This window comes from Lithobates pipiens, unplaced genomic scaffold (genome assembly GCF_037356315.1).
Source record: "Lithobates pipiens isolate NorthernLeopardFrog02 unplaced genomic scaffold, aLitPip1_a1.2 Scaffold_8, whole genome shotgun sequence".
NCBI classification, from domain to species: Eukaryota; Metazoa; Chordata; class Amphibia; order Anura; family Ranidae; genus Lithobates; species Lithobates pipiens.
In genome coordinates this window covers 647,277,739-647,300,857 of record NW_027507903.1, presented here as the reverse complement: position 1 = coordinate 647,300,857, position 23,119 = coordinate 647,277,739, and the positions used below count along the sequence as shown (strand labels likewise).

Here is a 23,119-nt window from a genome sequence, read left to right as displayed (position 1 = left end):
CCTATACCAGTCCTGAAAAGAACTTTTGTGTACCAAATAGCTAGCGTTTTCTCTGTCCCTACTCCACACAGGATCCTTTCCCTACAGTGACAGAAGAAAGAATGTAAAATGGCCACCGGATCGGGTGTATTTATAGGTTAGGGGGAATGTCCAAGTGTCCATGAGCTGTCATGTCTCAATTGGTTGTCCTGTAACACATGATAAACGTGTCACGAAAGGTTAAAGTTCTTGTATACATTAAACACGTAAGTCCGCCGGGGCGAACGACGGAAAAAGGCGTTCGAACCCGCGGACGGCGAAAGTCGGAAATTCGCCGCGAAACGACCGCCGGGCGAACCGTTCGGCCATCACTACTCCCAACTGCATTCTTCTCCGGTGTCAGAGAACTTCATTTCATTTCCTCGTCTGCTGTCAGCGATGGCGTCTTCTGATCTAAGAGCTGAGTTGGAATGTTCACTCTGTCTGAACATTTATACAGATCCTGTAATGCTGAGATGTGGACACAACTTCTGCCGGGTCTGTATTGATCGTGTGCTGGATACACAGGGGGGGTCTGGAGGATATTCCTGTCCTGAATGCCGAGAGAAGTTTCCGGATCGGCCTGCACTGCAGAGGAACATAACATTACGTAACATAGTGGGGAATTTCCTGTCTGCTCAGCCACATCAGGAGGAGTCCGGGGTCTTCTGTACTTACTGTGTGGACTCTCCTGTACCTGCTGTTAGATCCTGTCTGCACTGTGAGGTTTCTCTGTGTGATAAACACCTGAGAGTCCACAAAAAGTCCCCAGAACACGTCTTATGTGACCCCACCTTGTCCATGGAGAGCAGGAAATGCTCCGTCCATAAGAAGATCCTGGAGTATTACTGCACTGAGGATAATACCTGTGCCTGTATGTTGTGTGTGATTGGAGGACATAAAGGACATGAGATGGAGTCACTGGATGAGGCTTCTGAGAAGAAGAAGAAGACACTGAGGAATGTTCTGCAGAAACTTCTGATAAAGAGAGAGGAGACGGAGGAAAGAGTCCAGAGTCTGCAGGAACTCCGGAGGAAAGTAGAAGAAAAAGCAGCTGGTGACACCGAGAGAGTCTCTGTCCTGTTTAGAGATCTCAGGAGACGTCTGGAAGACCTGGAGAAGAGAGTCCTGAGGGAAATCTCCGGGAGGGCAGAGCGGATCTCCATCTCCATCCGGGATCTGGAAATAAAAAAGGAGGAGCTGTCCAGGAAGTTGCGTCACATTGAGGAGCTGTGTAACGTGACGGATCCACTGACTGTCTTACAGGAATCAGACACAGGTGACTTGTGTGATACTGAGGATGGAGATAATGAGGACAGAGAGAGACATGAGGAGCTCCTCCATGATGGAGGGGGTCTGGATGTGGATGGGATATCACACACATTACACACATTATCTGATACAATAATAGAGATAAATGTATCCTCCTATATACAGGGGGCTGCAGACATATTACTGGATGTAAATACAGCTGATAATAATCTCCATATATCAGATGACAGGAAAACTGTATCCTTGTCAGATAGAAAACAGAATCGTCCAGAAACACCAGAGAGATTTCAGGATTATCCTCAGGTGTTGAGCAGTCGGAGTTTCTCCTCAGGGAGACATTACTGGGAAGTGGATGTCGGGGGATCAGATGGATGGAAAGTCGGGATGTGTTACCCCAGTATAGACAGGAGAGGAGGGCAGTCAGGGATTGGATATAATAAGAAGTCCTGGTGTTTGTGCAGGAATGGTGATCAGTATTTGCTGATACATGACAGTAAATGGATCCTCTTACCCTCCAATATCTCCAGTAACAGAGTCAGGATATATCTGGATTATGGGGTCGGACGGATCTCCTTTTATGATCTGTGTGACCCGATCCGACATCTCCACACCTTCACCACCACCTTCACTGAGCCCCTCCATGCTGGGATAGGTGTATGGAGAGGTTGTATAAAGATATGTGGGGGGAGGGGAAGGAGTCCTGAGCACTCGGTGGGTGTAATACAATGAGGTTGGCACTGGAGTGGAGGGATTTTGGCACATCACATTATTTGGATAAACAATTGTTTTGTCTTCACTAATGAACTTCCATTCATATGACTTCATACTTAATGGGATTTGCACTTATTTCTTGCTCTGAGATCTGATGTGATTGTTTTCCATTTTTATTCTTACTATGATGATTGTCATTTTTTATACTTACTTAGTTTCATAGTATTAGAGGGATAGAGCACCTATTATATGTTATTAGTCCCGCAGGGTTTTCTATGATAAATATATTTCTATGAGACTTCTCCATCCCTCCCTCTCAGATCACTGTGATTGGCTGGAATATCTCTAATTATAGTGAGGGGTGGGGATTCACCAGTAACAACACTTTGTGGTGCAATTTGTGTCCATACAAAATAAATGGGTGGAAATCGCACTGCAATAATGTGGTGTGATTCCTGTGTGAATCGCATGGAGTTTGCCGCACTGCTCCTGTGTGACCCCAGGCTGAAATCACTATGACAAGCTCGGCTTCACACAGGAGCGGTGGGGGAACATCATGTGATTTGGACAGAAATCGCACCGCATTCCACTTCAAATTCTTTGCAGTGCGATTTGCTCCCATTTATGTAAAACTCACCACAAATGATCGGTTCTTGTTATCAGCGAGTACTTGGCCGAAAGTATCGGTACTCTTTGGTACATACATTGGTGCATGCCTAGCGAGGGGGATGTGATCTATATACCTATCTAACGTGGAGAGGGAATAGAGCCCCTGTCAGGCTTTATTGCTGTCTCTGTCCCATTTAAAGAGAGCCCACCTCTCTATTTGTCCTGGTGAATGTTATCACCCAAAGTGAAAGAAAATCCCAAATTCCCAGTTGCTACCAGAACTGTAATAGAGGGGAAATCCTCCAATGGGGACACCAGTTCTGGTGACAACCAGGGATTTCCTCCCTTTGGAGGCATTTCCTGTCACTTCCTGTTTTGGTTGTTGGAGAGGAAGTGAAGGGAAGTCTCCCCAATGGAAAACAGATGGTAATAAATTACTAACAGAGGTTATAACCCTCCCTTACTCTCTCCAAAATGAACAAAAAGTTTTTTTGTCTTTAGTTCTACTTTTACAAACGGGAAGTTCCCATATTATATAAGCAATTTCCATCCCCGATGTTCTGCCCCTCCTCCTCATGGTGGCGCTATGTCCAGCTATGATCAGACACAGAGGGGGGAGATGATCCATCAGTACAGAGAATGCAGTGCGGTCATTGTGATGGAATAGGATGTGGTCACCTCTACATCTAGGAGAGGTCACATGATACCACGTGGGGGGGGGGGGACTGGGAAGGACAGAAGTGAGGTCTGGTAGATGGTGGGGGGGGTGATAAGCTCCGCCTGTACTGGGGGGACTCATGGAGATCGGGGGAGGGGGGAGGAGTGAAGGGTTGGGGGAGGGGCAGATGAAGAGGAGTGGTATAACCCGGGGTGTGTGTGTACAGAGCAGCATAGAGCTCTCACCTTCCCCAGGATGTACAGGACATAAAAAGGAGACACATACTGCTAATATATCATCACACACTAACCTGTCTGCATCCTACACAATTGTATTCTAGGAATCTGTATGGAGGAAGTATGGTGGCCGCCACTGATAACTACTTCTAAAGAATACTAGTTCCCTGGCTGTCATTCTGATCCAATGGCTTCTGTATTTTCTATGTCAGTGACCCGGAACAAGTATTCAGACTCGGAGTTCTGACTTAACTCTGATTTCCCAATCGGAATGATTGTTCCAGGTCAGTGTCCCCAAATACTGAGTCCCCAGACAGCCAGGAGAATAGCATTTTCAGAAGACGTCCAGCAATGGCCCCTCCATATTCCCCTCAGTACAGGTGTAATGGAAGTCACAGCCGGGGAATTTCTTGTTGTGTTTATTTTCATTTTACACGAATATAAAATGCTGAATGATAATCTATAATGACTTTTGGTTGTTTTATTCATTTTTGTGGAATATTTACAGATTTATAATCTGATCTTTTATGTCACTTTTCTTATTACTTGTATGAAATTTTCATATTAGAAATAAACATTTAATACAGATCTCCTCCATGACGTCGTGTTACAGAGAATTCTGGGCTTTCCAATAAGACAGCCCGGCACTAGCTGGTCACTTGTGGACTGTCTCCCTCTAATTCAGTGGTGGGTGGTGCTCACAATTTTCAGGGGGCGCAAACAAAAAATTTCTGAAAAATACATCAAATGCCACCACTGTGCCCCATCAAATGCCACCACTGTGCCCATCAAATGCAGCCACTTGTTCCCCTAAAATGCAGCCACTGAGCCAACACCCCCCTGCCCGCTCACCCGCCCAACCACTGCTCGCTGAATGTCCGGCACTTACCCCAGCTTGGTGGGGGATCAGGCAGCGGGTCAGGTGGCGAGCTGCGGGATGGTGGGTGAGCAGCGGGTCAGGCAGCGGCTCCGGTGTCCTCCATTTTTCTCGCTCTCTTCTGTTCCATTCTATTAGGTGTCCAATCGGAGCGCCTGTGCCTTCAGCCAATCAGGTGACGGGTATTAGGCCCGCGCCTCCTGATTGTCTGAGAGGCGGCTCAGTGTTAGAATAGCAAATATTCATTCCCTTTTCTAACACACCTGGGGGGACTGCGAGTGCAATGCTCTGTGCTCACAGCCCACCTTTATTGAAGCCTATGGCTCTAATCTGGGGCTTCTATAAAACATCCCCGCCGCTGGAATTCAGGCGCCCGGCGTCCGAAAAGGGGCCGGACACCTGAATAGGGGGCAGCTACAGTGGCCATGGATATCCATTCTACACAGTGGGGGTGGGGTGACAGAGGGGGCGCTGCCTGGTGCCCCTAATGGATGCACTGCCACTCCTCTAATTGTCCCCCCATACAAGAGTTTTCTATGTGAAAACATGAAGAAGTTGTTGGGTCTGCAGACTGGACCAATGGTCTAAGTTTGGTCTACATACGTTCCTCTCGCTCCCCCTTTGTGGCCCTCAGTGTTATAAAGATTTCAGATGAACGGGGCCCCGGCTGCTCTCTGGGTGATAAAAGTTACACTTCCATATGTCATATTACAGCTGAACACTTCAGGAACCTTTTCATTTCGCTGTCGGGGGAGGAGGGAAGAGGAATACTATAGAGGGGAACTTGAGGCTGCTGAGATCACATCCAAGATGGCGGCACCCAGCAGCAGTCTCGGGGCTTCGGGAGGTCTACAAAAGGGGGGATTTTACAGCATATAACATGAATAAAACACATGAAATGCACATCTAATCTTCTGGGAATATTGTTGTTGGAATGGATGGTGAGATGACAGAGATTAGAGGGACAACGTCTTCTTCTCATTCTATGGAATGAGGTCGGTGTGCTCCTCAGTAGATGTCTGGTGGTCCCATTGAAGTTTTATTCCACTCAGCCTCTTCAGGAAAAAAATAGCACGTTAAAACAAAAATAGTATAACATATACAGTCGATACACAATCAAAATTATAATTGAATGTTATTAACCCCTCCAATACCGGGCACTTTCACCCTCTTCCTGCCCAGGCCAATTTTCAGCTTTCAGCGCTGTCACACTTTGAATGACAATTACACGGTCATACAACACTGTACTCGTATGACATTTTTATCATTTTTTTGAGACAGATAGAGCTTTCTTTTGGTGGTATTGAACCTGTTCAGATCCGTGCTATAGCCGAATGAGGGCCACAACGCCGACTTGCTTTGCCGGGAGTACATCTATTGACGTCCTCCCATGCCTGAGCAGCCTGCGCACGCCCTGCAGGATGTGTGCGCCGCGCTCTGTGATCAGCGAGTCTATGAGACTTGGCTGATCACAGATCGGAGTAAGGGGTCGATCCCAACCCCTTACCACATGAACAGCTGTCAGCCAACGACAACTGATCATGTGATGTAAACAGAGCCGGTAATCGGCAATTTTTTCTCCTCGCACTGACAGAGTGAGGAGAAATAGAAAATCTGACCACCGGGGGGCGTGAGAGGGACATCAGTCCCGATCACGGAGAACTGCTGCTCCTCAATGCCCACCTGTGCCACCAACAGTACACAACAGTGTCGCCTACCAGTTCCCACCAGCACCATCCATCAGTGCCCACAGTGCCACCTATAAGTGCCACCTATCAGTGCCCATCAGTGCTATTTATCAGTGCCACCCATCCGTGCCACCCATCAGTGCCATCTTATCAGTGACGCCTTATCTGTGCCTATCAGTGCCCATCAATGCAGCCTATCAGTGCCCACCAGTGCTGCCTCATCAGCGCATATCAATGAAGGAGCAAAATTTTATAACAAACTATGAAACAGGATTATTTTTTTTCAAAATTTCCCATCTTTTTTTTTATTTGTTTAGCAAAAAATAAAAATCCCAGCTGTGATTAAATACCACCAAAAGAAATCTCTATTTGTGTGAAAAAAAAATGATAAAAATGTCATTTGGGTACAATGTTGTATGATTGTCATTCAAAGTGCGTCAGCGCTGAAAGCTGAAAATTGGTCTGTGCAGAAGGGGGGGTTTAAGTGTCGGTAAGCAAGCGGTTAATTGTCACATAACAGAAGAAAAATAGTGTAGCACTGATATGAAAGCATATAAATTTATATGTGAAACTGTGACTAAGTATACAAGATACCAATGATGGCTAATCACATAAAAAATCCATAGTGGTAAAACACGGGTCAGTGAAAAAATGTATAAATAATAATCAAAAAGTTTACAATTCACTAGGTATGTAAATTCCGTACTAAAGGGAACAGAACATTTATCCCGGTAAGCAGTCCGCATATAATATGCAATAGAAATGCAGGGCTGTCTTTAAGGCAGGGCAAAAGGGGCAGCTGCCCTGGTCCCTGTCATTGTTGTGGGGCCCAAAGCAGCTGTCTCATACTTGCTAACCATTCCAGTTTAAATTCCCTTGTCCCTTGAAGTTTTAGTCCTGTGCTGTGTCCCAATATCTCAGTGTGAAATGCTGCTACTAATGCCACTCAGCTCTGCCCTATTGTGTATGGATGACTCACCTGCAGACCCTGTGTTTACATGTAAATAATGGTCATTCATATGTAAATAGCAGCTGCATTCATATGTAAATAGCTGAGGCCAGTGGCATTGATTTGTAAATAAAGGTGGCATTCATATATATCATGCCCCCCTGCAGTGAGGAGAAGATATTCTGTAACCTATAGCAACCAGTGAGCAGTATTACTGTACAGTAATCTCTAGCAACCAATCAACAAGCAGAAATCAAATCATGTGCTGTAAACCTCTAGCAACTAATCAGTGAGCCTTAATGTGTACTGTAGCCTCTAGCAACCAGTCAGTAAGCAGTAATGATATGCTATAACCTCTGGCAACCAAACGCAATCGCTGCCTGATCTGATACTGTAAACTGATTTTAAGTCTAGCTGCTATTTATTGTATGTCTCAGAGAAGGTGGAGAATGAAATTGCATGGGGGGGGAGGGGAGCCCCCAAGAAAAATTTTGCCCCGGGTCCAATCATTATTAAAGACGGCCCTGTAGAAATGTATCGGTGGGGGTCTTCCTACAAGCGAGGTAAAAGACCGCATGGACCATCAGGAACAGATACTTGTCTGAAGTCGTATCAATAGTGGAAAGAAGATGGATACTCCTACCAAAAAGGTTGGACACACGTGTCGTATGACAGGGAGTCAAACACGCTTAGAATCCCGACTGGTCCCAATCAGGTACTGTGCGTTGGATGAATCCTGATGGAGGGTCCTCGCTTTCTCCTCTCTGGGCTCCGTAAAGGCAGGTACTCCCGGTATGGAATGCTCACTTATCTGTCTCCGGACTCCAGAGGATCAAACACTCAAGATTTGATAGTATCCAGGATGCGGTTTACACAAAACTGATCATAAAAAAAACTAAAATAAAGAGGGGCTCCGGATGGCGCAGGCCACAAAAAACAAACCAGTAGGTTTATTGAGAAAGTCATATGGTAAAAATGACATAAAAATGAATGACTAGTGATCACAAAATAAAATAAAACAAATAAAAGCAATGTGGGGTACAAGTAATGCTAGCCCGACGCGCCTCGCCACCAAAGCCGCGTTCGCCCAACTTAGTTCGTCAGACAATCCGACAAACAGTCCGCTCAAAATTTGCATGAACGGACTTGACCACACACGATGAGCAGACAGTTCGCTGAAAGCGTGCGCGATGACGTGAACGGCACGTACGACGGGACGAGAAATTCGACGTCCAATACATTGCAATGCAACCTTCGCCGTGTAAATCCTTTCTGAGCATGCGCCATACTTAGTCTGTCGAACGAGCCTACACACGAGCGGACTGTCCGCTGAAACCAAGTTTTGGCGGACTGTCTTACGGAAATTCCGTAAGACTTTGTTCGTCAGACTGTCCGCTGAAACAGTCCGCTGAAGCCCACACACGAGCGGATTGTCCGCTGAAACACTGTTCAGCGGACTAAGTTGGGCGAACAGTCCGCCCGTGTGTACGCGGCCTAAGGGTCTTCAACAGGGGCATTTTTGAAAGAAAAAGTTTTCTTCAGTTTTATAGAATTTTGCATAAGAGTAATTTTTCCTCATCACTGATGTGCACTGAGGATTCTGCACTGATAGAATGCAATGATGATCAGTGCCCTGATTATCAGTGTAAATGTCCCCTGTAACTGGACAGCCAATCATTGTCTTTCCTTTCCTCAGACACTGACAGCGCTGAGGAAAGGAATTGACAAATCACCGGCATTTCTTTACATTTCATCAGCTGTGATTGGACGCGGTCGATCACATGGTACAAGGCCTACAACATCGGCTCTATACCAGGATCCACCGGTAAGTGTCTCTGGGGGCACGCTCTGAAGGACGTCATATGATATCCAGTCAGAATGGTAAAGCCCCTCCCGGCCGTCAGTCTGCTATAGGCCAGGCAGGGAAGGGGTTAAAAATGACCTTTCCATTTCAATCTGCATCTCCGGAATTTTCTGTAAAATTCAATGCAATATAACAATGTGGAGGCCTTGTGTGCCCAGCGAGTGTACAGACAGAATTTCCCCAAAAATCATTTCCTGCTGGTGTGATCGACTCTCTCATTTTCCCAGAAGTCTGCAAGTCAGGTTTTAGGCATCCTCTGCAACAAAATTTTTATTTTTGGTGGGATACTCCCAGGGCCGGCCCCACCATGGGACCCAGTGGGACCATTGTCCGAGGCGGCACTTGAAGAGGGGCAGCAGCCGTGGGCCAGTAGGTGTGTAAGTGCGCGGTTAAGGGAGCGGGTGGGTGGCTCAGCGGGTGAGTGAGCGGGCGGGTGGCTCGGGGAGTGAGCCTTGCCCAGCCCTTATTAGCCACTTACAGACCGGAAGGATTTGCCCCCTTAATGACCAGGCCATTCTTTGTGATACAGCACTGCGTCGCTTTAACTGACAATTGAGCGATCGTGCGACGTTGTACACAAATAAAATTGTCATCCTTTTTCCCCACAAATAGAGCTTTCTTTTGGTGGTATTTTATCACTTCTGCAGTTTTTATTTTTTTACGTTATAATCAAAAAAAGATAGACAATTTTAAAAACAATATTTTTTTTACTTTTTGCTATAATAAATATCTAAAAAAAAAATAAAATAAAAAATGTCTTCATCAGTTTAGGCCGATATATATTCTTCTACATATTTTTGATTAAAAAAAACCCCACAATAAGCGTATATTGATTAGTTTGCACAAAAGTTTTAGAATCCACAAAATAGGAGATAGATTTATGGCATTTTTATGTATTAATTCTTTTTACTAGTAACGGCGGCGATCTGTTTTTTTTTTGTTTTTTTTTAGCGGGACACATTTTTTGGGACCATTGACATTTATACAGCGATCTGTGCTATAAAAATGCACTGATTACTGTGTATATGTCACTGGCAGGGAAGGGGTTAACACTAGGGGGCGATCAAGGGGTTAAGTCTGTTCCCTCTGAGGTGTTTCTAACTGGGGGGGATGGGAGTAACTGGAGGAGGAGAGAGATCGCTGTTCCCAATCACTAGCAACAGCAGATCTGTCTCTCCTCCCCTGTCAGAATGGGGATCTGTCTTTTTACATTGATAGATTCCCATTCTGGCTCTCTGTGGAGCAATTGTGGCTGACGGGCGGACATCGCGGCAGCCGGCCACTCACAGGTCCTTTTATACTCCTATATACATGTATAGAGCCCTGACAGGTCCTTTTATACTCCTATATACATGTATAGAGCCCTGACAGGTCCTTTTATACTCCTATATACATGTATAGAGCCCTGACAGGTCCTTTTATACTCCTATATACATGTATAGAGCCCTGACAGGTCCTTTTATACTCCTATATACATGTATAGATCCCTGACAGGTCCTTTTATACTCCTATATACATGTATAGAGCCCTGACAGGTCCTTTTATACTCCTATATACATGTATAGAGCCCTGACAGGTCCTTTTATACTCCTATATACATGTATAGAGCCCTGACAGGTCCTTTTATACTCCTATATACATGTATAGAGCCCTGACAGGTCCTTTTATACTCCTATATACATGTATAGATCCCTGACAGGTCCTTTTATACTCCTATATACATGTATAGAGCCCTGGCAGGTCCTTTTATACTCCTATATACATGTATAGAGCCCTGACAGGTCCTTTTATACTCCTATATACATGTATAGATCCCTGACAGGTCCTTTTATACTCCTATATACATGTATAGAGCCCTGGCAGGTCCTTTTATACTCCTATATACATGTATAGAGCCCTGACAGGTCCTTTTATACTCCTATATACATGTATAGAGCCCTGACAGGTCCTTTTATACTCCTATACAGTGGCGGAATTATCAGGGTCGCAATAGTCGCAAGTGCGACTGGGCCCTGTAATTCTCTGCCACTTCAGGGGGCCCACCGGCAGCTCGCCCGCCCGCCGCTTGAGGGGCCCACCTGACTGTCCGGCCGGGGGTGTGTGGTGTGATTCACTGTTGCTGCGGGTTCATGCCGTGGGGAGGGGGGGGCTTCCTTTCACCCACTACAGTGGAGAGACCAGCGTGAGAGAAGTGCTTTGTGGGCTCCGCCCCGCCTATCCAGAGCGACTGTAAGGGAGGCGGGGCGGACACAGAAAAAAACTTCAGCCAATTCAGTGAAGGTGGGAGAGGAGCTCTCTGAAGCAAGGCATTGCTGGAGGAGGCACGCTTTGTCGAGGAACTTTGCATCTGCAGGATTCTGAGGAGGGGGAATCGATCGATCCTTCGATTGATTGGCAGTAAGTCACCACCCCCCTTCCAGATTGTGCCAGCCCACCAGCCCCCCTTCAGTGCCACACCCCCTCCAGTGCCAATCTATCCATGGCCACCGCTGCCACCCCCATATTTAGGTGTCTGGTCCCTTTTGGGGTGCCGGGTGCCTGAATTACAGCGGCGGAGGGGTGTTTTTGCAGCACCTGATTAGAGCCATGGGCTCTAATAGGCTTCAAAATAGGTGAACTGCGAGCGCCATGCTTGACGCTCACAGTCTACCCAGGTGTGTTAGAAAAGTGAATTAATATTCACTTTCCTAACGCTGAACCACCTCTCCACCAATCAGGTGTGCGGGTCTGTTACCCATCACCCGATTGGCTGAAACGATAGACACAGCTATTGGACGCCCATCAGGAGGAGAGGACGGGAGATGAGGATGGCAGGAGATGCATGGAGGACCCGCTCATGGCCGTTACCCACTGCCCCACCAAGACAGGGTAAGTGGTGGGCAGACAGCGAGCAGGCGGTGGGGATTCACAGTGGCAGCATTTGATGGGCACACCAACAGCATTTGATGTGCACAGTAGCAGCATTTGATGGGTACACTGGCAGCATTTGATGGGCACAGAGGCAGAGCTTGATGGGCCCAGTAGTGACATTTGATGGGCACAGTAGTGACATTTGATGGTACAGTGGTGGCGTTTGATGGGCACAGTGGCTGTAATTGATGTTTTTTAAATCGGTTCCTTTATATGCTGCCACCCACTTGGGACTGGGCCCTGGTGTTCCACCATCGGGCTCAGAGAAGGGAGCCCTGTCCGGAGGTCGGGGGGGGGGGGGGGGGGGGCGGGGGGCGCAAAGGTTTCCTGCATCGGGGCCCTGAAGGTTCTAGTTACGCCACTGCTCCTATATACATGTATAGAGCCATGACAGGTCCTTTTATACTCCTATATACATGTATAGATCCCTGACAGGTCCTTTTATACTCCTATATACATGTATAGAGCGCTGACAGGTCCTTTTTTTTTTTTCCATAAAGATTTTATTAAGGTTATAACACAGGCAGGTACAAACATGCATAAGCAAAACAGGGTTAGCTTACAATACAAGTCAAGGCAAAACTTACGAAAAGGCAGGAAATATCTCCTGGGTAAACCCAGTAATAGGTAGGGGGGAAGGAGTCCGTTCCAACGTTCTTTTATGGTAAGTGCGAGTGTCACAACTCATGAGCACAGGCGATAGAAGAGGGAAGCCGGACGGCGACCAGCACACGTCCAGGCCTCCCAATGATAAATGTGCGGAGGGGAAGGATCAATTATGGCAGAAACGGCACAGCCGGGTATGAGGGAGAGGGAGAAAGAGAAGAAAAGGCAGGGGGGGGTGACGGGAGGGGGAGAGAAGAGAAGAGGGGGGGAGAGAGAAGGAGAAAGGAAAAAAGAGAAGAAAGGGGGAGGAAAGAAAGGGAAAGACATGACAAGAAGGGAAACAAAGAGGGAGAGGAAAAGGAGAGGGAAGAGGAAAAAGAGGGGGGGGGGTGCAGCCCCTCGGCCAGAATCAATCGGGGGGGGGGGGGAGCAGGGAAAGGTTCCAGAAGCCCGGGAATGGGTTTAGGCACTAGAGGAGGGAACGTGTCGCTTGAAGTCTGCGGTAGTGGTAAAGTGTGACCAACAGGCCCAGGTGATCGAGAATTTCTCCGTCCTTTCCTGCGCAATATGGATCAGCTCTTCCATGTCACCTATCCTGGAGATAGTGGCAAACCACTCACCCAAAGTTGGGGGTGTGTGTGGTCCGCCAGTGTCTGGGGATGCACAATCTTGCGGCGTTGACCATGTGCATAGCTAGGGATTTAAAGTAAGTTTTTTTAGACAGGGACGTGTGATGGAGAAGAAACTGCTCCGGTGTAAAGTCCAGGTTATAGGTGGTAACTGCCAGGATAAGTCTGTGGACTTCCCTCCAAAATAGTTGGAGGTTTGGGCAAGTCCACCAGACGTGAATCATCGTCCCTACATCAGCATTGCATCTCCAACAGGTATTTGGGACGGCGGGGGAAAACTTGTGGAGGCGAGAGGGGGTCCTATACCATCGCGTGAGGATTTTATATCCATTCTCCTGGACAGCAACATTCATCGAGCCACGGTGTGCATATTCGTGAATTCTCGTCCAATCTCCGGGTGACAGGGAAGTAGCTAGTTCCCTTTGCCAGGAGGATTGTGATGGGGAGAGGTCCAGGACACCCGGGTCCGAAATGAGAGCGTACAGGAGGGAGATGAGGTGCTTCTGAGGTGTCTTGCGATTGCACAAGTCCTCGAAGGGGGTGAGTCGTCTCGTCCAGCAATTAGGCGCATCTCGGGTGGAAAGAAAGTGGCGAATTTGCCGATATGTCCAGAATGAAAAGGAGGAGGACTTGGAGAGGCTCTCGAGAGTGGCATGGGAGGCAACCTTACCCCCTGGGTAGAAGTGGGAGGCCAGAACGTCCTCGAAAGGCCATTCTCGCCGAAGAAATGTGGGTGAATTGCCAGGTAGCGTGGTCAAGGGGCCCGGGGTCGGAGCAAAATCTAAGCCAACTGGGAGTTTCTTGAAAAGTAACAGGGAGGTGTGGATAAATGGGTGCCTGGCAAGCGCCGGGGGCCATTGTGACTGGAGCAACCAGGGAAGAAGGTGGATAGGTATAGGAGAAAAGGCATTTTCCAAAAGAACCCAAAGTTTATCGCGGGAGTGAATGTTCCAGTCTGCGATTCTAGTGAGATGGCAGGCTACATAATATTTATAAAGGTCCGGGAGGGCAATACCACCTTTTGATTTGGGTAATGTGAGACGGGCATATTTGATCCTCGGGGGCAAACCTTTCCATAAGAAGGTAGAGCACATCTGCCGATAAGATAAGAAAAAAGAATGGGGCAGGGCTATAGGGATGGTTTGGAATAGGTAAAGGAAGCGAGGTAGTACAATCATTTTAAGCAAGGCCGCCCGGCCAAACCATGACACGTTTAAATGTTGCCAATCTTTAAGATAGTTTTGGGTTTGGATCAAAGTAGCATGAAAGTTGAGGGAGTAAAGGTCCGGGAGGTGATGCGGGAGTTTAATACCTAGGTAGGAGATCCCACTTAAAGGGAAAGGCGTCCTGACAATGGGTGACTTCGGAAGGGGGCAGGGTGACATTCAACGCCTGAGACTTGGTATAATTAATTTTGAGGTTGGAGATTCTCCCAAAGGCCTCAAGGTCTTGGAGTAGAGAGGGCAGGGAGGTACGGGGGGACGTCAGGGAGAGCAAAACGTCATCAGCGAACGCGGAGACCTTATATTCCCTGTCCCCCACCGCCACCCCCCTGATATCAGGGTTTGTCCTGAGTTTGTTTAAGAGGGGTTCCAAAGTAAGGATATAAATTAGGGGGGAAAGGGGGCAGCCTTGGCGGGTGCCATTGGTGATGGGAAAGGCGTTCGATAGGTGGCCATTTACTCTCACCGCCGCAGTGGGGGCGGAATACAGTGCCATGATGGAAGCGAGCATGCGGTCCCCCAGTCCCATGGATATCAGGACTGCTCGCATGTAGTCCCAGGCCACTCTATCGAACGCCTTCTCGGCATCAAGGGAGAGCAGAAAGCCCTGGGTCTTGGACGAGGTGAGCCAGTGGTGTAGATTTAAAGCACGGGTGGTGCCGTCTCTGGCTTCCCTACCCGGGACAAAACCCACCTGGTCGTTAGGGATGAGGTCAGGAATCAAGGGCAGCAGTCTGTTGGCAAGAATCTTCACATAGATTTTTATGTCTACGTTTAGTAGCGAGAATGGTCTATAGCTAGACGGTAGAAGGGGGTCCTTGCCTTCCTTCGGTATTACCGAAATGTGAGCTCTCAACATCTCACCTGGTTGCGCAGACGGATCAGCTAAGGCATCAAACGTGTGGAGTAGTTTAGGGGAAAGGACATCTTGGAAAGTCTTATAGTATTGAAGGGAAAACCCATCAGGACCCGGGCTTTTACCAACTTTCATTTGATTAAGGGCAACATCCAGCTCAAGGGGCGAAAACCGCGCCTCTAGAGACTGTACACACTGGGGGGGGATAGATTTAGGGCCATGGAGGGAAAGAAATTCCGTAATAAGGGCATTGTGTGCGTCACGCGCAGTCTGGGACTGTCGGGGCGGTCGGAGGTTGTAAAGTTTGGTATAGAAGGTTTCAAATTCCTTTTCGATGTCAGCATTCTTAGTCAATAGGGGGCCCTTAGAGGACCGTAGGTTATGTACAGTGGGGGACAGTTTGGCGGACTGAACAGAGCGCGCCAAGAGACGGCCACATTTGTTGCCATGTTCATAAAAGATTCGTTGGCCAAGGATGTATCGCCTCTTAGCGCGTCTGCCCAACTCCTCCGCGATTAGAGTGCGAGTTTGGATCAGGTCCTGGAGGGTAGATTGAGCCTGAGATTGTTTGTGGGTGAGTTCGAGCAAGTTCAGCCGTTGCATAAGGGAAGATACACGTTCCTGATGAAGTTTTTTGGCCTGCGAGGACAAGGCCAACAACTCTCCCCTGATCACGCATTTGTGCGCCTCCCAGAGGGAGATCGGGGAGACTACCGAGCCTGAGTTCTCCTGAAAGTAGAGCCGCAGACGTGTGCGGATGCGTTCCAGGGCGAGGGAGTCTTTAACAGTGGACGGGTTGAACCGCCAGATTTTTGTCCTAGGGCAAGATTCGGGGAAAGATAGTGTGAGCGTAATAGGGTGGTGGTCAGAGAGGAACATGGGTTCAATGGAGGAATGGTGCAGGAAGGGGAGGTCGGCTTGGGACAGGAAGAAAAAGTCAATTCTGGAATATTTTTGGTGGGGGGCCGAGAAGTAAGTGTAGTCTTTAGTCGAGGGATAGAGGGTGCGCCACGCATCGTGGAGGGACAGGGCTTGCAGTTGGGCTTTGATCTGGCGTAAGGCCTTATAGGGCAACGATGAGGTTCCGGTGGACGTATCTAGGAGAGGGTTTAGGGGTACATTAAAATCACCCGCCAGAAGGAGCATTCCGTTCTGGAAGGAGGACAGAAGGGCACAAGTTTTGCGGAAAAAGGTGACCTGGTGCTCGTTGGGGCAATAGATATTGGCCAACGTGATTGGCGTGGATGCATAAGTACCTTTGAGAAAGACGTACCTGCCCTCAGGGTCCACCAGGGAGTCAGTCAAATGGAAATTGGCATGCTTGGAGATAAGGACAGAGACGCCCTTTGATTTCGCAACAGGATTGGTGGCATGGAAGGCAGACCGGTATACGTGGTTAGACAGTTTCGGAATGGCATCAGAACGGAAGTGCGTCTCCTGCAAAAAAATAAAGTGAGCCTTGAATTTGGTTAAAGATGAGAGCACCTGGGACCTCTTTTCCGGTAAGTTTAGACCCTTCACATTAAGGGATACACATTTCAGCTGCAGAGGGCTACTAATCGGGGGAGAGGGCCGCATCACCAGAGGCAAACGGAAGCAGGACCCGTACCCGGGGTCAGTAGGAGTAGGGATCTAAACGGGGGAAGGATAGAGGGGGGGCTACACCCCTAAGAGAAAGCGGATGAGAAGGGCAAGAAGGGGAGGAAAGAGGAAGGGAGGGGGTTTAAAAAGGTGAGATCGAGAGAGAGGGCAGGGAAGGGATAGAAGAAAAGACAAGGAGGGGAGAAAAGGGAAGGAAGAGCCGGAAAGGAAGCGGGAGGAGGAGAGAAAAAGGAGACAAGGATGGGGATCCGGAGGGGGGATAACCAGAGGTAGGGTTAGACCAGCTACCCACCTAAAGGGGTGGAGGGGGGATTCCGGTATGTCAGCTTGGTCTTCAAAGAGACCGCTGTGTGGGGACTGTAAAACAGGCGGGGACTGCAGGATGGCCGTGGGTGAGAGTGGAGGTGAGGGGGACTCCACCGATTGTAAGGTGGGCCCGAGCGTAGTGGGGAGCCTACCAAGGAAAAGGGGGGATCCTAAGGGAGGACCACGTATGTAAACAGCAGGAACAAACTTTGAACATAATATCATGCAGTAATTGCAAACAAAACATGAAAGAGAGTTCAGCTAACATTCAAACAGCCTAGATCACCTTACAAATTGAGCACAAAAAAGGAGAGCCGGAAGCCGGCCAAGGAGAAGGAAGTCCGTGCACCAGCCAGTTCAAGGGGATGCGGGAAGAGAGAAAGAAAAAAAAAAAAAGGGGAGAAAACCCCCAACAACCCCCCCCCCCCCACGGTGCAGTAGCCCCATCCAGAGGGTAAGGTGTAGGCCAGAACATATCCGTTAGAGATCTTCTCCAGAGAGAGCCAAGCAGATGGAAGCGCTCAGGGTCCACATGCTTCCAGGTATGGTGATGGGTGCAAATGAAAAGACCATAGGACAGCCAGTAGCTAGTGGGTAGGAAGGCGCACGTTGCAGTTCCTCAGGAGGCGTGAGAGGCTTCGTGTCACAGGTTCTCGGAAGGGGAGTAAGTGGCAGAGAGCAGCGAACGGATCCATCGCAGGAACATTGTGCATTAAGTCTATTGCCAGGAGCTGAGCGTGGAGATGAGGCGGAGGCGCGATAAACTCAATGCAGGTAAGGTCTCCACTGTGCACTATACGAAGGGAACGCTGTCCCCAACGACATTTAAGCCATAGGTCAATCCAGTCTCCCCTCAGATTTCCAAAGGGTCGAGACGAAGGTTCAAAACGAGTCGGCAGTAGTGGCAAGCAGCGGACGAAGTAACTAGACGGTGGTCCGTGCGGTTAGAGTCGTTCGGGGGGGCTGAAGGACAACTTCGAGGATAGGCACATGGTCAGAGAACGAGGGGATCCTGTGGGTAAAACAAACAACCCGGGCCGTCAGTGAAAACGGAAGAGGGGGTAGAGGGAGAAACAAGGCAGGTCCCGGGGGAGGAGGGGAGGAGAGGCTGGTGTGGTACTCACGGACGGCAGATCTTCGGCGGCAACAGAGTTCCTCATTCCACCAAATCTTCCCCTCTCATTAACGGAGGAGAGGGGCTGCGCTGACGTGGGTCGCGGCGTACCGGGCGGGCATTCAGCGACACCGGTCCAGGCCTACGATGACGGGATCGCTGACGAACCGCTTTCGGTGAAGGGTTGAGCGTCACCGGCCTCCAAGGTTCAGCTGGGAAGAAGATGGAATACCAGTCCGGAAGTTCAACAAAAGGGAGATCAAGTTGAGCACAAAAAGCCGGAAGGTCTTCAGGCGTACGGAGGAGAGCCGAGCGCCCCCTGGCGGATGCGGATAGGCCAAAGGGGAACCTCCAACGATATTGGATGTTCAAAATTAAGAAAGAAATTGTGACCTGACCCAATTCTAAGTTGAATATTGGCTTGCCCCCATCCCTAAATTAGGTAAAACATGTGAAGAGAATGGAACTGGGACTTTACATGAGGCAAGCCAATCATTAGTTAGCTGTTTCTGATGCCTAAGTGGTAAGGTCATATGGTAACATATTCCACAGAATCACTATTATATCAATAATTTAATAATACTTATAATAATACCGTAATCACAAGATTTCCAAGGTAAAATTCGTATAAAATGTTTAATACAATTGATCGTTGAACAAGGTGATACCAGTAATGAGGATACAGAAGGCAATTGATGTTTTTAGTACAGCCATGTATATATAAAATAAAATAAGAGTCAACAAAGCAATACATTAAAGATTATGCAAGAAAGGGGAGATAATTTTGACGCATCCATAAGATATTAACTCTACGCGTTTCATGGTTTTGTACCAATCTTCAGGAGTCAGATGCATATAGATATGAACTGGGGAGAGATGAAATAAATACATTTTAATTTAATATCAAAGGGAGTGGTCTATTTGGGTAGAGGATAGATCTAAAGGGATATATAGTATCAAAAATACTCACTAGACGCCAATGAATAAGATCAAAGAACTCCTAGAGTGAAATTAGTGGTAGTCTGGGCTACATACGGTCTCAAACGGGGTTGAGGCAAAGAACATCCCCAAAATGGGTGGACCCCGGACCAGGGAAAAGCAGCCAACACAATCACCGGAACATCACACTGCAACATCGCTTGGGAATGTGCAAGTGTACCATCGTGAACTTGCAATACTAGTGACAAAAATAGGAAATGTGAAATAATTAGTGAAGGGCAGTTTGATGAGATTTATGTGTAAACTAATAATGCCATTGTGGATATGTAAGAGAAATATAATTGATATTGATATTGGATGTTCCTGGTGCGCAGGGCTTCCAATAATGGTCGCAATGCCTTCCTGTTCTGGAGGGTAATCTGCGAAAGGTCCTGGAACAGCTTCACCTCAGTTCCATTAAACAGTATACGGCCTCTCATACGTGCCTTGCGGAGTATTTCTTCCTTGAGGGGGAAATTCACAAGGAAACAAATTATGTCTCTGGGGGGCTCAGAGTCTCTGGGTGGAGGACGGAGGGCACGGTGCGCCCTTTCCATGTCTATGGGGGAGTCCGCCGGTCGCTCCATGAGGTCGTTAAAAATGGCGCATAGTGTTGGCTGGATGGCGTCAGGTTCGACGGTTTCAGGGATCCCTCGCATCCGAATATTGTGCCGGCGGCCCCGATTGTCGAGGTCCTCGACATGTCTGTGAAGCTCAAAAACTTGGGCAAGTTGGGAATCATAAGCAGACTGTACCTGGCGAATGGCGGCAGCGTGCGTCTGTGTGGTCTGTTCCACGTTGTCCATGCGGTGGGCCACCGCAAGGATGTCGGCCTTAAGATCTGCAATCGCCGCTGTCACTGTGCATTTAATGTCCTGTGCCACCTTCTCCAGATCCAGGAGGCTCGGAGGATGAGTCCCTCCGGCCGCAGACAAGGATGCTCCGGGCATGGTAGCAGGCGATGTTTCGTCAGGCGAGGCCGGGGACTGGGCCTGCAGAAGCACGCGGGCCTGGTGTTTCTGAGACCGGAAAATCTCCGGAATGTGCCTCCCTTGTGGGGTCTGGGGATCCTTAGGGGTGCGGGAGACGGACGAGCTTCTGGTGGATCTGTGCATAGCAGGGAAGGGTGGTAGGCTCCCGTATGTGCAGCTAAAACGTCCCCGGAATGCGGGAGCTCCCAAGTTAGGCAGCCATCTCGGTCTCCGTCCAGGCCACGCCCCAACAGGTCCTTTTTTACTCCTATCTGGATTATATCTGGAGTTTCCTTTTAAGCCTGGACCCAGTCGGGGGAGGGGGAGGCCTCGTAAGAGGGAGGGTACTGTCATGGTTATGCAATAGAGTTGGTCTGCTTACCTGTTCTCATGTGTTCATCTTTAGAGACCAGCCGACCCTCACCTGACTGCTTTTGTAATCCATCCTCTGGCATGACTCCACCCTAGCTCCTATCAGAGAACTCTATATTAACCTGTGCACTGCAGGCCAACCCCGCTGATCAGCCATTGTGTATTCCTTTGTGTGTTAGCTTCCTGTTACCTGCCGTGTGCTCTTCTGTTGTTCCTTTACCGACTTGTCTTTGACTATCCCTGTTTGCCTGTGATCCTGACCTTTTGACGTGTTCCTGACTATTCCTGTCTGCTTGTGGCCCCGACCTTGGCTTTGTCCCTCACCAACCCTATCCTCCTGTCGCCTACTGTGGGTGTGAGCTGGGGGACCCTGGGGGTCGTGACCTGGAGCCAGTTGCAGCCAAGTCCATCCTCACCACTGGAGGCTCTGGTGAACACCTGCTGGCTCTTAGACTCCACGCCCCAAGGAATCTTACGCTCTAACCCCGGTGGGACCTGTCTCCTGTCCGCAGCAGTCAGCTGTAGGGTCCACAACCTTGCGGTGCACTCCTGATCCCTACGGTATGCATCTGTCACCTCGCCTCAAGGTGACCTGACAATTGTTTTTCGGGGGAACATTTGTTTTGTAGAGTCTACTGATAAAATCTAACATTACTGATCAATGTCACATCAGGTCCTGCTGTTTTTCACCATTATTTGCCGAAAGACGGCACAGACTTCCATAGAATTATATTTTACATTTGAGGGAGATAAGAGCCACGAATGGAACCCTCAGAATTGTCCTGCAGTTTCAGTTGATTTCTTTTTTGGTCGTGTCACATACTGTATGGATTTTGTGCTTTAATGAAATGATCCAACTGTGTGAGTGTTGAGTAACTTTAGGAGACCACACCTGTTCCTCAACCTTCAGATTTCTGATTTAAGAGATTCACGTCAGTTCAGCTATGAGAACAATTCTGGCTTTTTTTCATTTATTTGTGAAATGTTGTTGTGCTGGTGTTATGGGATTCCAGAATAGGGCCCCCGGGGTGACTTGTGTCCAGAGAGTAATCTACAACCTTCCCTGCCCGGCTCTAATTTCTCTACAGCTGTCCTGTCTCCGATCTCTATACAGACAGTCCCCGGTTTACGAACAAGATTCTTAGGTTTGTTCTTATGTTGAATTTGTATATAAGTTAGAACAGGTACATTTTATAAAGTGTAACTCCAGCCAAAAAATGTTTAGCATAGGGAAGAGTTAGCTGGCCATGCAGTAATGTGGGATTGCTGACAGGTCCACCGGACAGTAGGTGGCAGCATGCGGGGAGCACCATAATGGCTGCCCGGTGGTTTCTGGGACCAGCGTGATGTCCTGCTGCCGCCATTCCTCAGTACGAGTCATATGTGTAACAGAACCTCTCACATTCCAATTGAGTGCTTCCGTCATTTACCGCTTCCTCCAGACTGAATATAGATATTATAGCCACATATTACAACCAAGAACTAGGCAGGACTCGTTTGTCCGCAAAGCTGGAACTGTTTATTTGAACAAGAATATAGGCTTTTATTGTCATGGTTATGCAGTTATCTTTGTCAGCTTACCTCTCCTCCATGTGTTCACCTTTAGAGGCCAGCCACTCTCACCTGACTGCTTATATAATCTTCCCTCAGCATAGCTCCACCTCAACCTCTTATTAGGAACACCATATTAACCTGTGCATTGCAAGCCAACCTTGCTGATCAACTATTGTGCATTTAGCTTTCGTGTGCTACTTGCTGTGTCTCCTATGTCTGATTCCAGTTACCGATCTTGGCCTGGTCTCGACTATCCCTGTCTGCTTGTGACCCTGACCTTTGGCGTGTTCTATGTTTATCCTGTCTGCTAGTCGCCCTGACCTTGGCTTATCCCTTTACTATCCTTGTTGTTCCAGCCTGCTGCTTCCTTCCTCTTTCTCCCATAGTCTACTGTGAGTGTGAGATGTGAGGCCCTGGGGGCCGCGATCTGGAGCCAGACTGCAGCGCAGTCAATCCTCACCACTGGAAGCTCTGGTGAACACCTGCTGGCTCTTAGTCTCTGCGCCCTGAGGAATCTATACTCTAGCTCCCAGTGGGATCTGTGTTGATGCTCCAGTAGACCTGCTTCCTGAACCTCCCTGAGTTCAATCTGCAGCAGTCAGTCCTAGGGTCCACTACCTTAGTGGTGCACTCCTGACTCCTACCGAGCGCATCTGTCACCTGGACTCAAGTGACCTGACATTTATAGACTTGAGGAGGACATCCCCCCTCCTGACCAGATTACCCTATTTACACAGGCTCTGTGGCTGATTAAGGTGGTGATTGAATTCACTCGGTGCCTTATCAGCATTAAATTTGCCTCAGAACCTGTGTAATTCATATGTGTTCCGGGTTTAAAGGGATGAGGTGGCAATCTGATCCATTTCTCAGGTTTTTGTTAAAGTAGATACCTTGAGAAGCTTTTTGATACTCACCTAAGGCTTCCAATAACTGACTGATTTTTTTTTTCAATCAGCCAGTGGGCTTTAAAAAAATAAAAAAATGAACAGATTCCCAAATCACACAAGCGAGGTGGATTGAGGAATCGTCCCTGCCGATACATTGTATTCTGACAATGGTACTCTCTGCTGTCAGAATGCACTGATCAGCAGCTGCAGACAACTGGTTGCAACCACT

The 23,119-nt window shown here is 48.3% G+C and overlaps 1 protein-coding gene across 1 annotated transcript; it reads left to right on the top strand.

Annotated features, from left to right (window-relative positions):
* The first annotated feature begins 383 nt into the window (after positions 1-383).
* Positions 384-3,352, top strand: LOC143961683 (E3 ubiquitin-protein ligase TRIM39-like). Its single transcript, XM_077471002.1, has one exon. The coding sequence runs from the start codon at positions 418-420 to the stop codon at positions 2,017-2,019; it is 1,602 nt and encodes a 533-aa protein (XP_077327128.1). The 5' UTR covers positions 384-417; the 3' UTR covers positions 2,020-3,352.
* Positions 3,353-23,119: the final 19,767 nt, after the last annotated feature.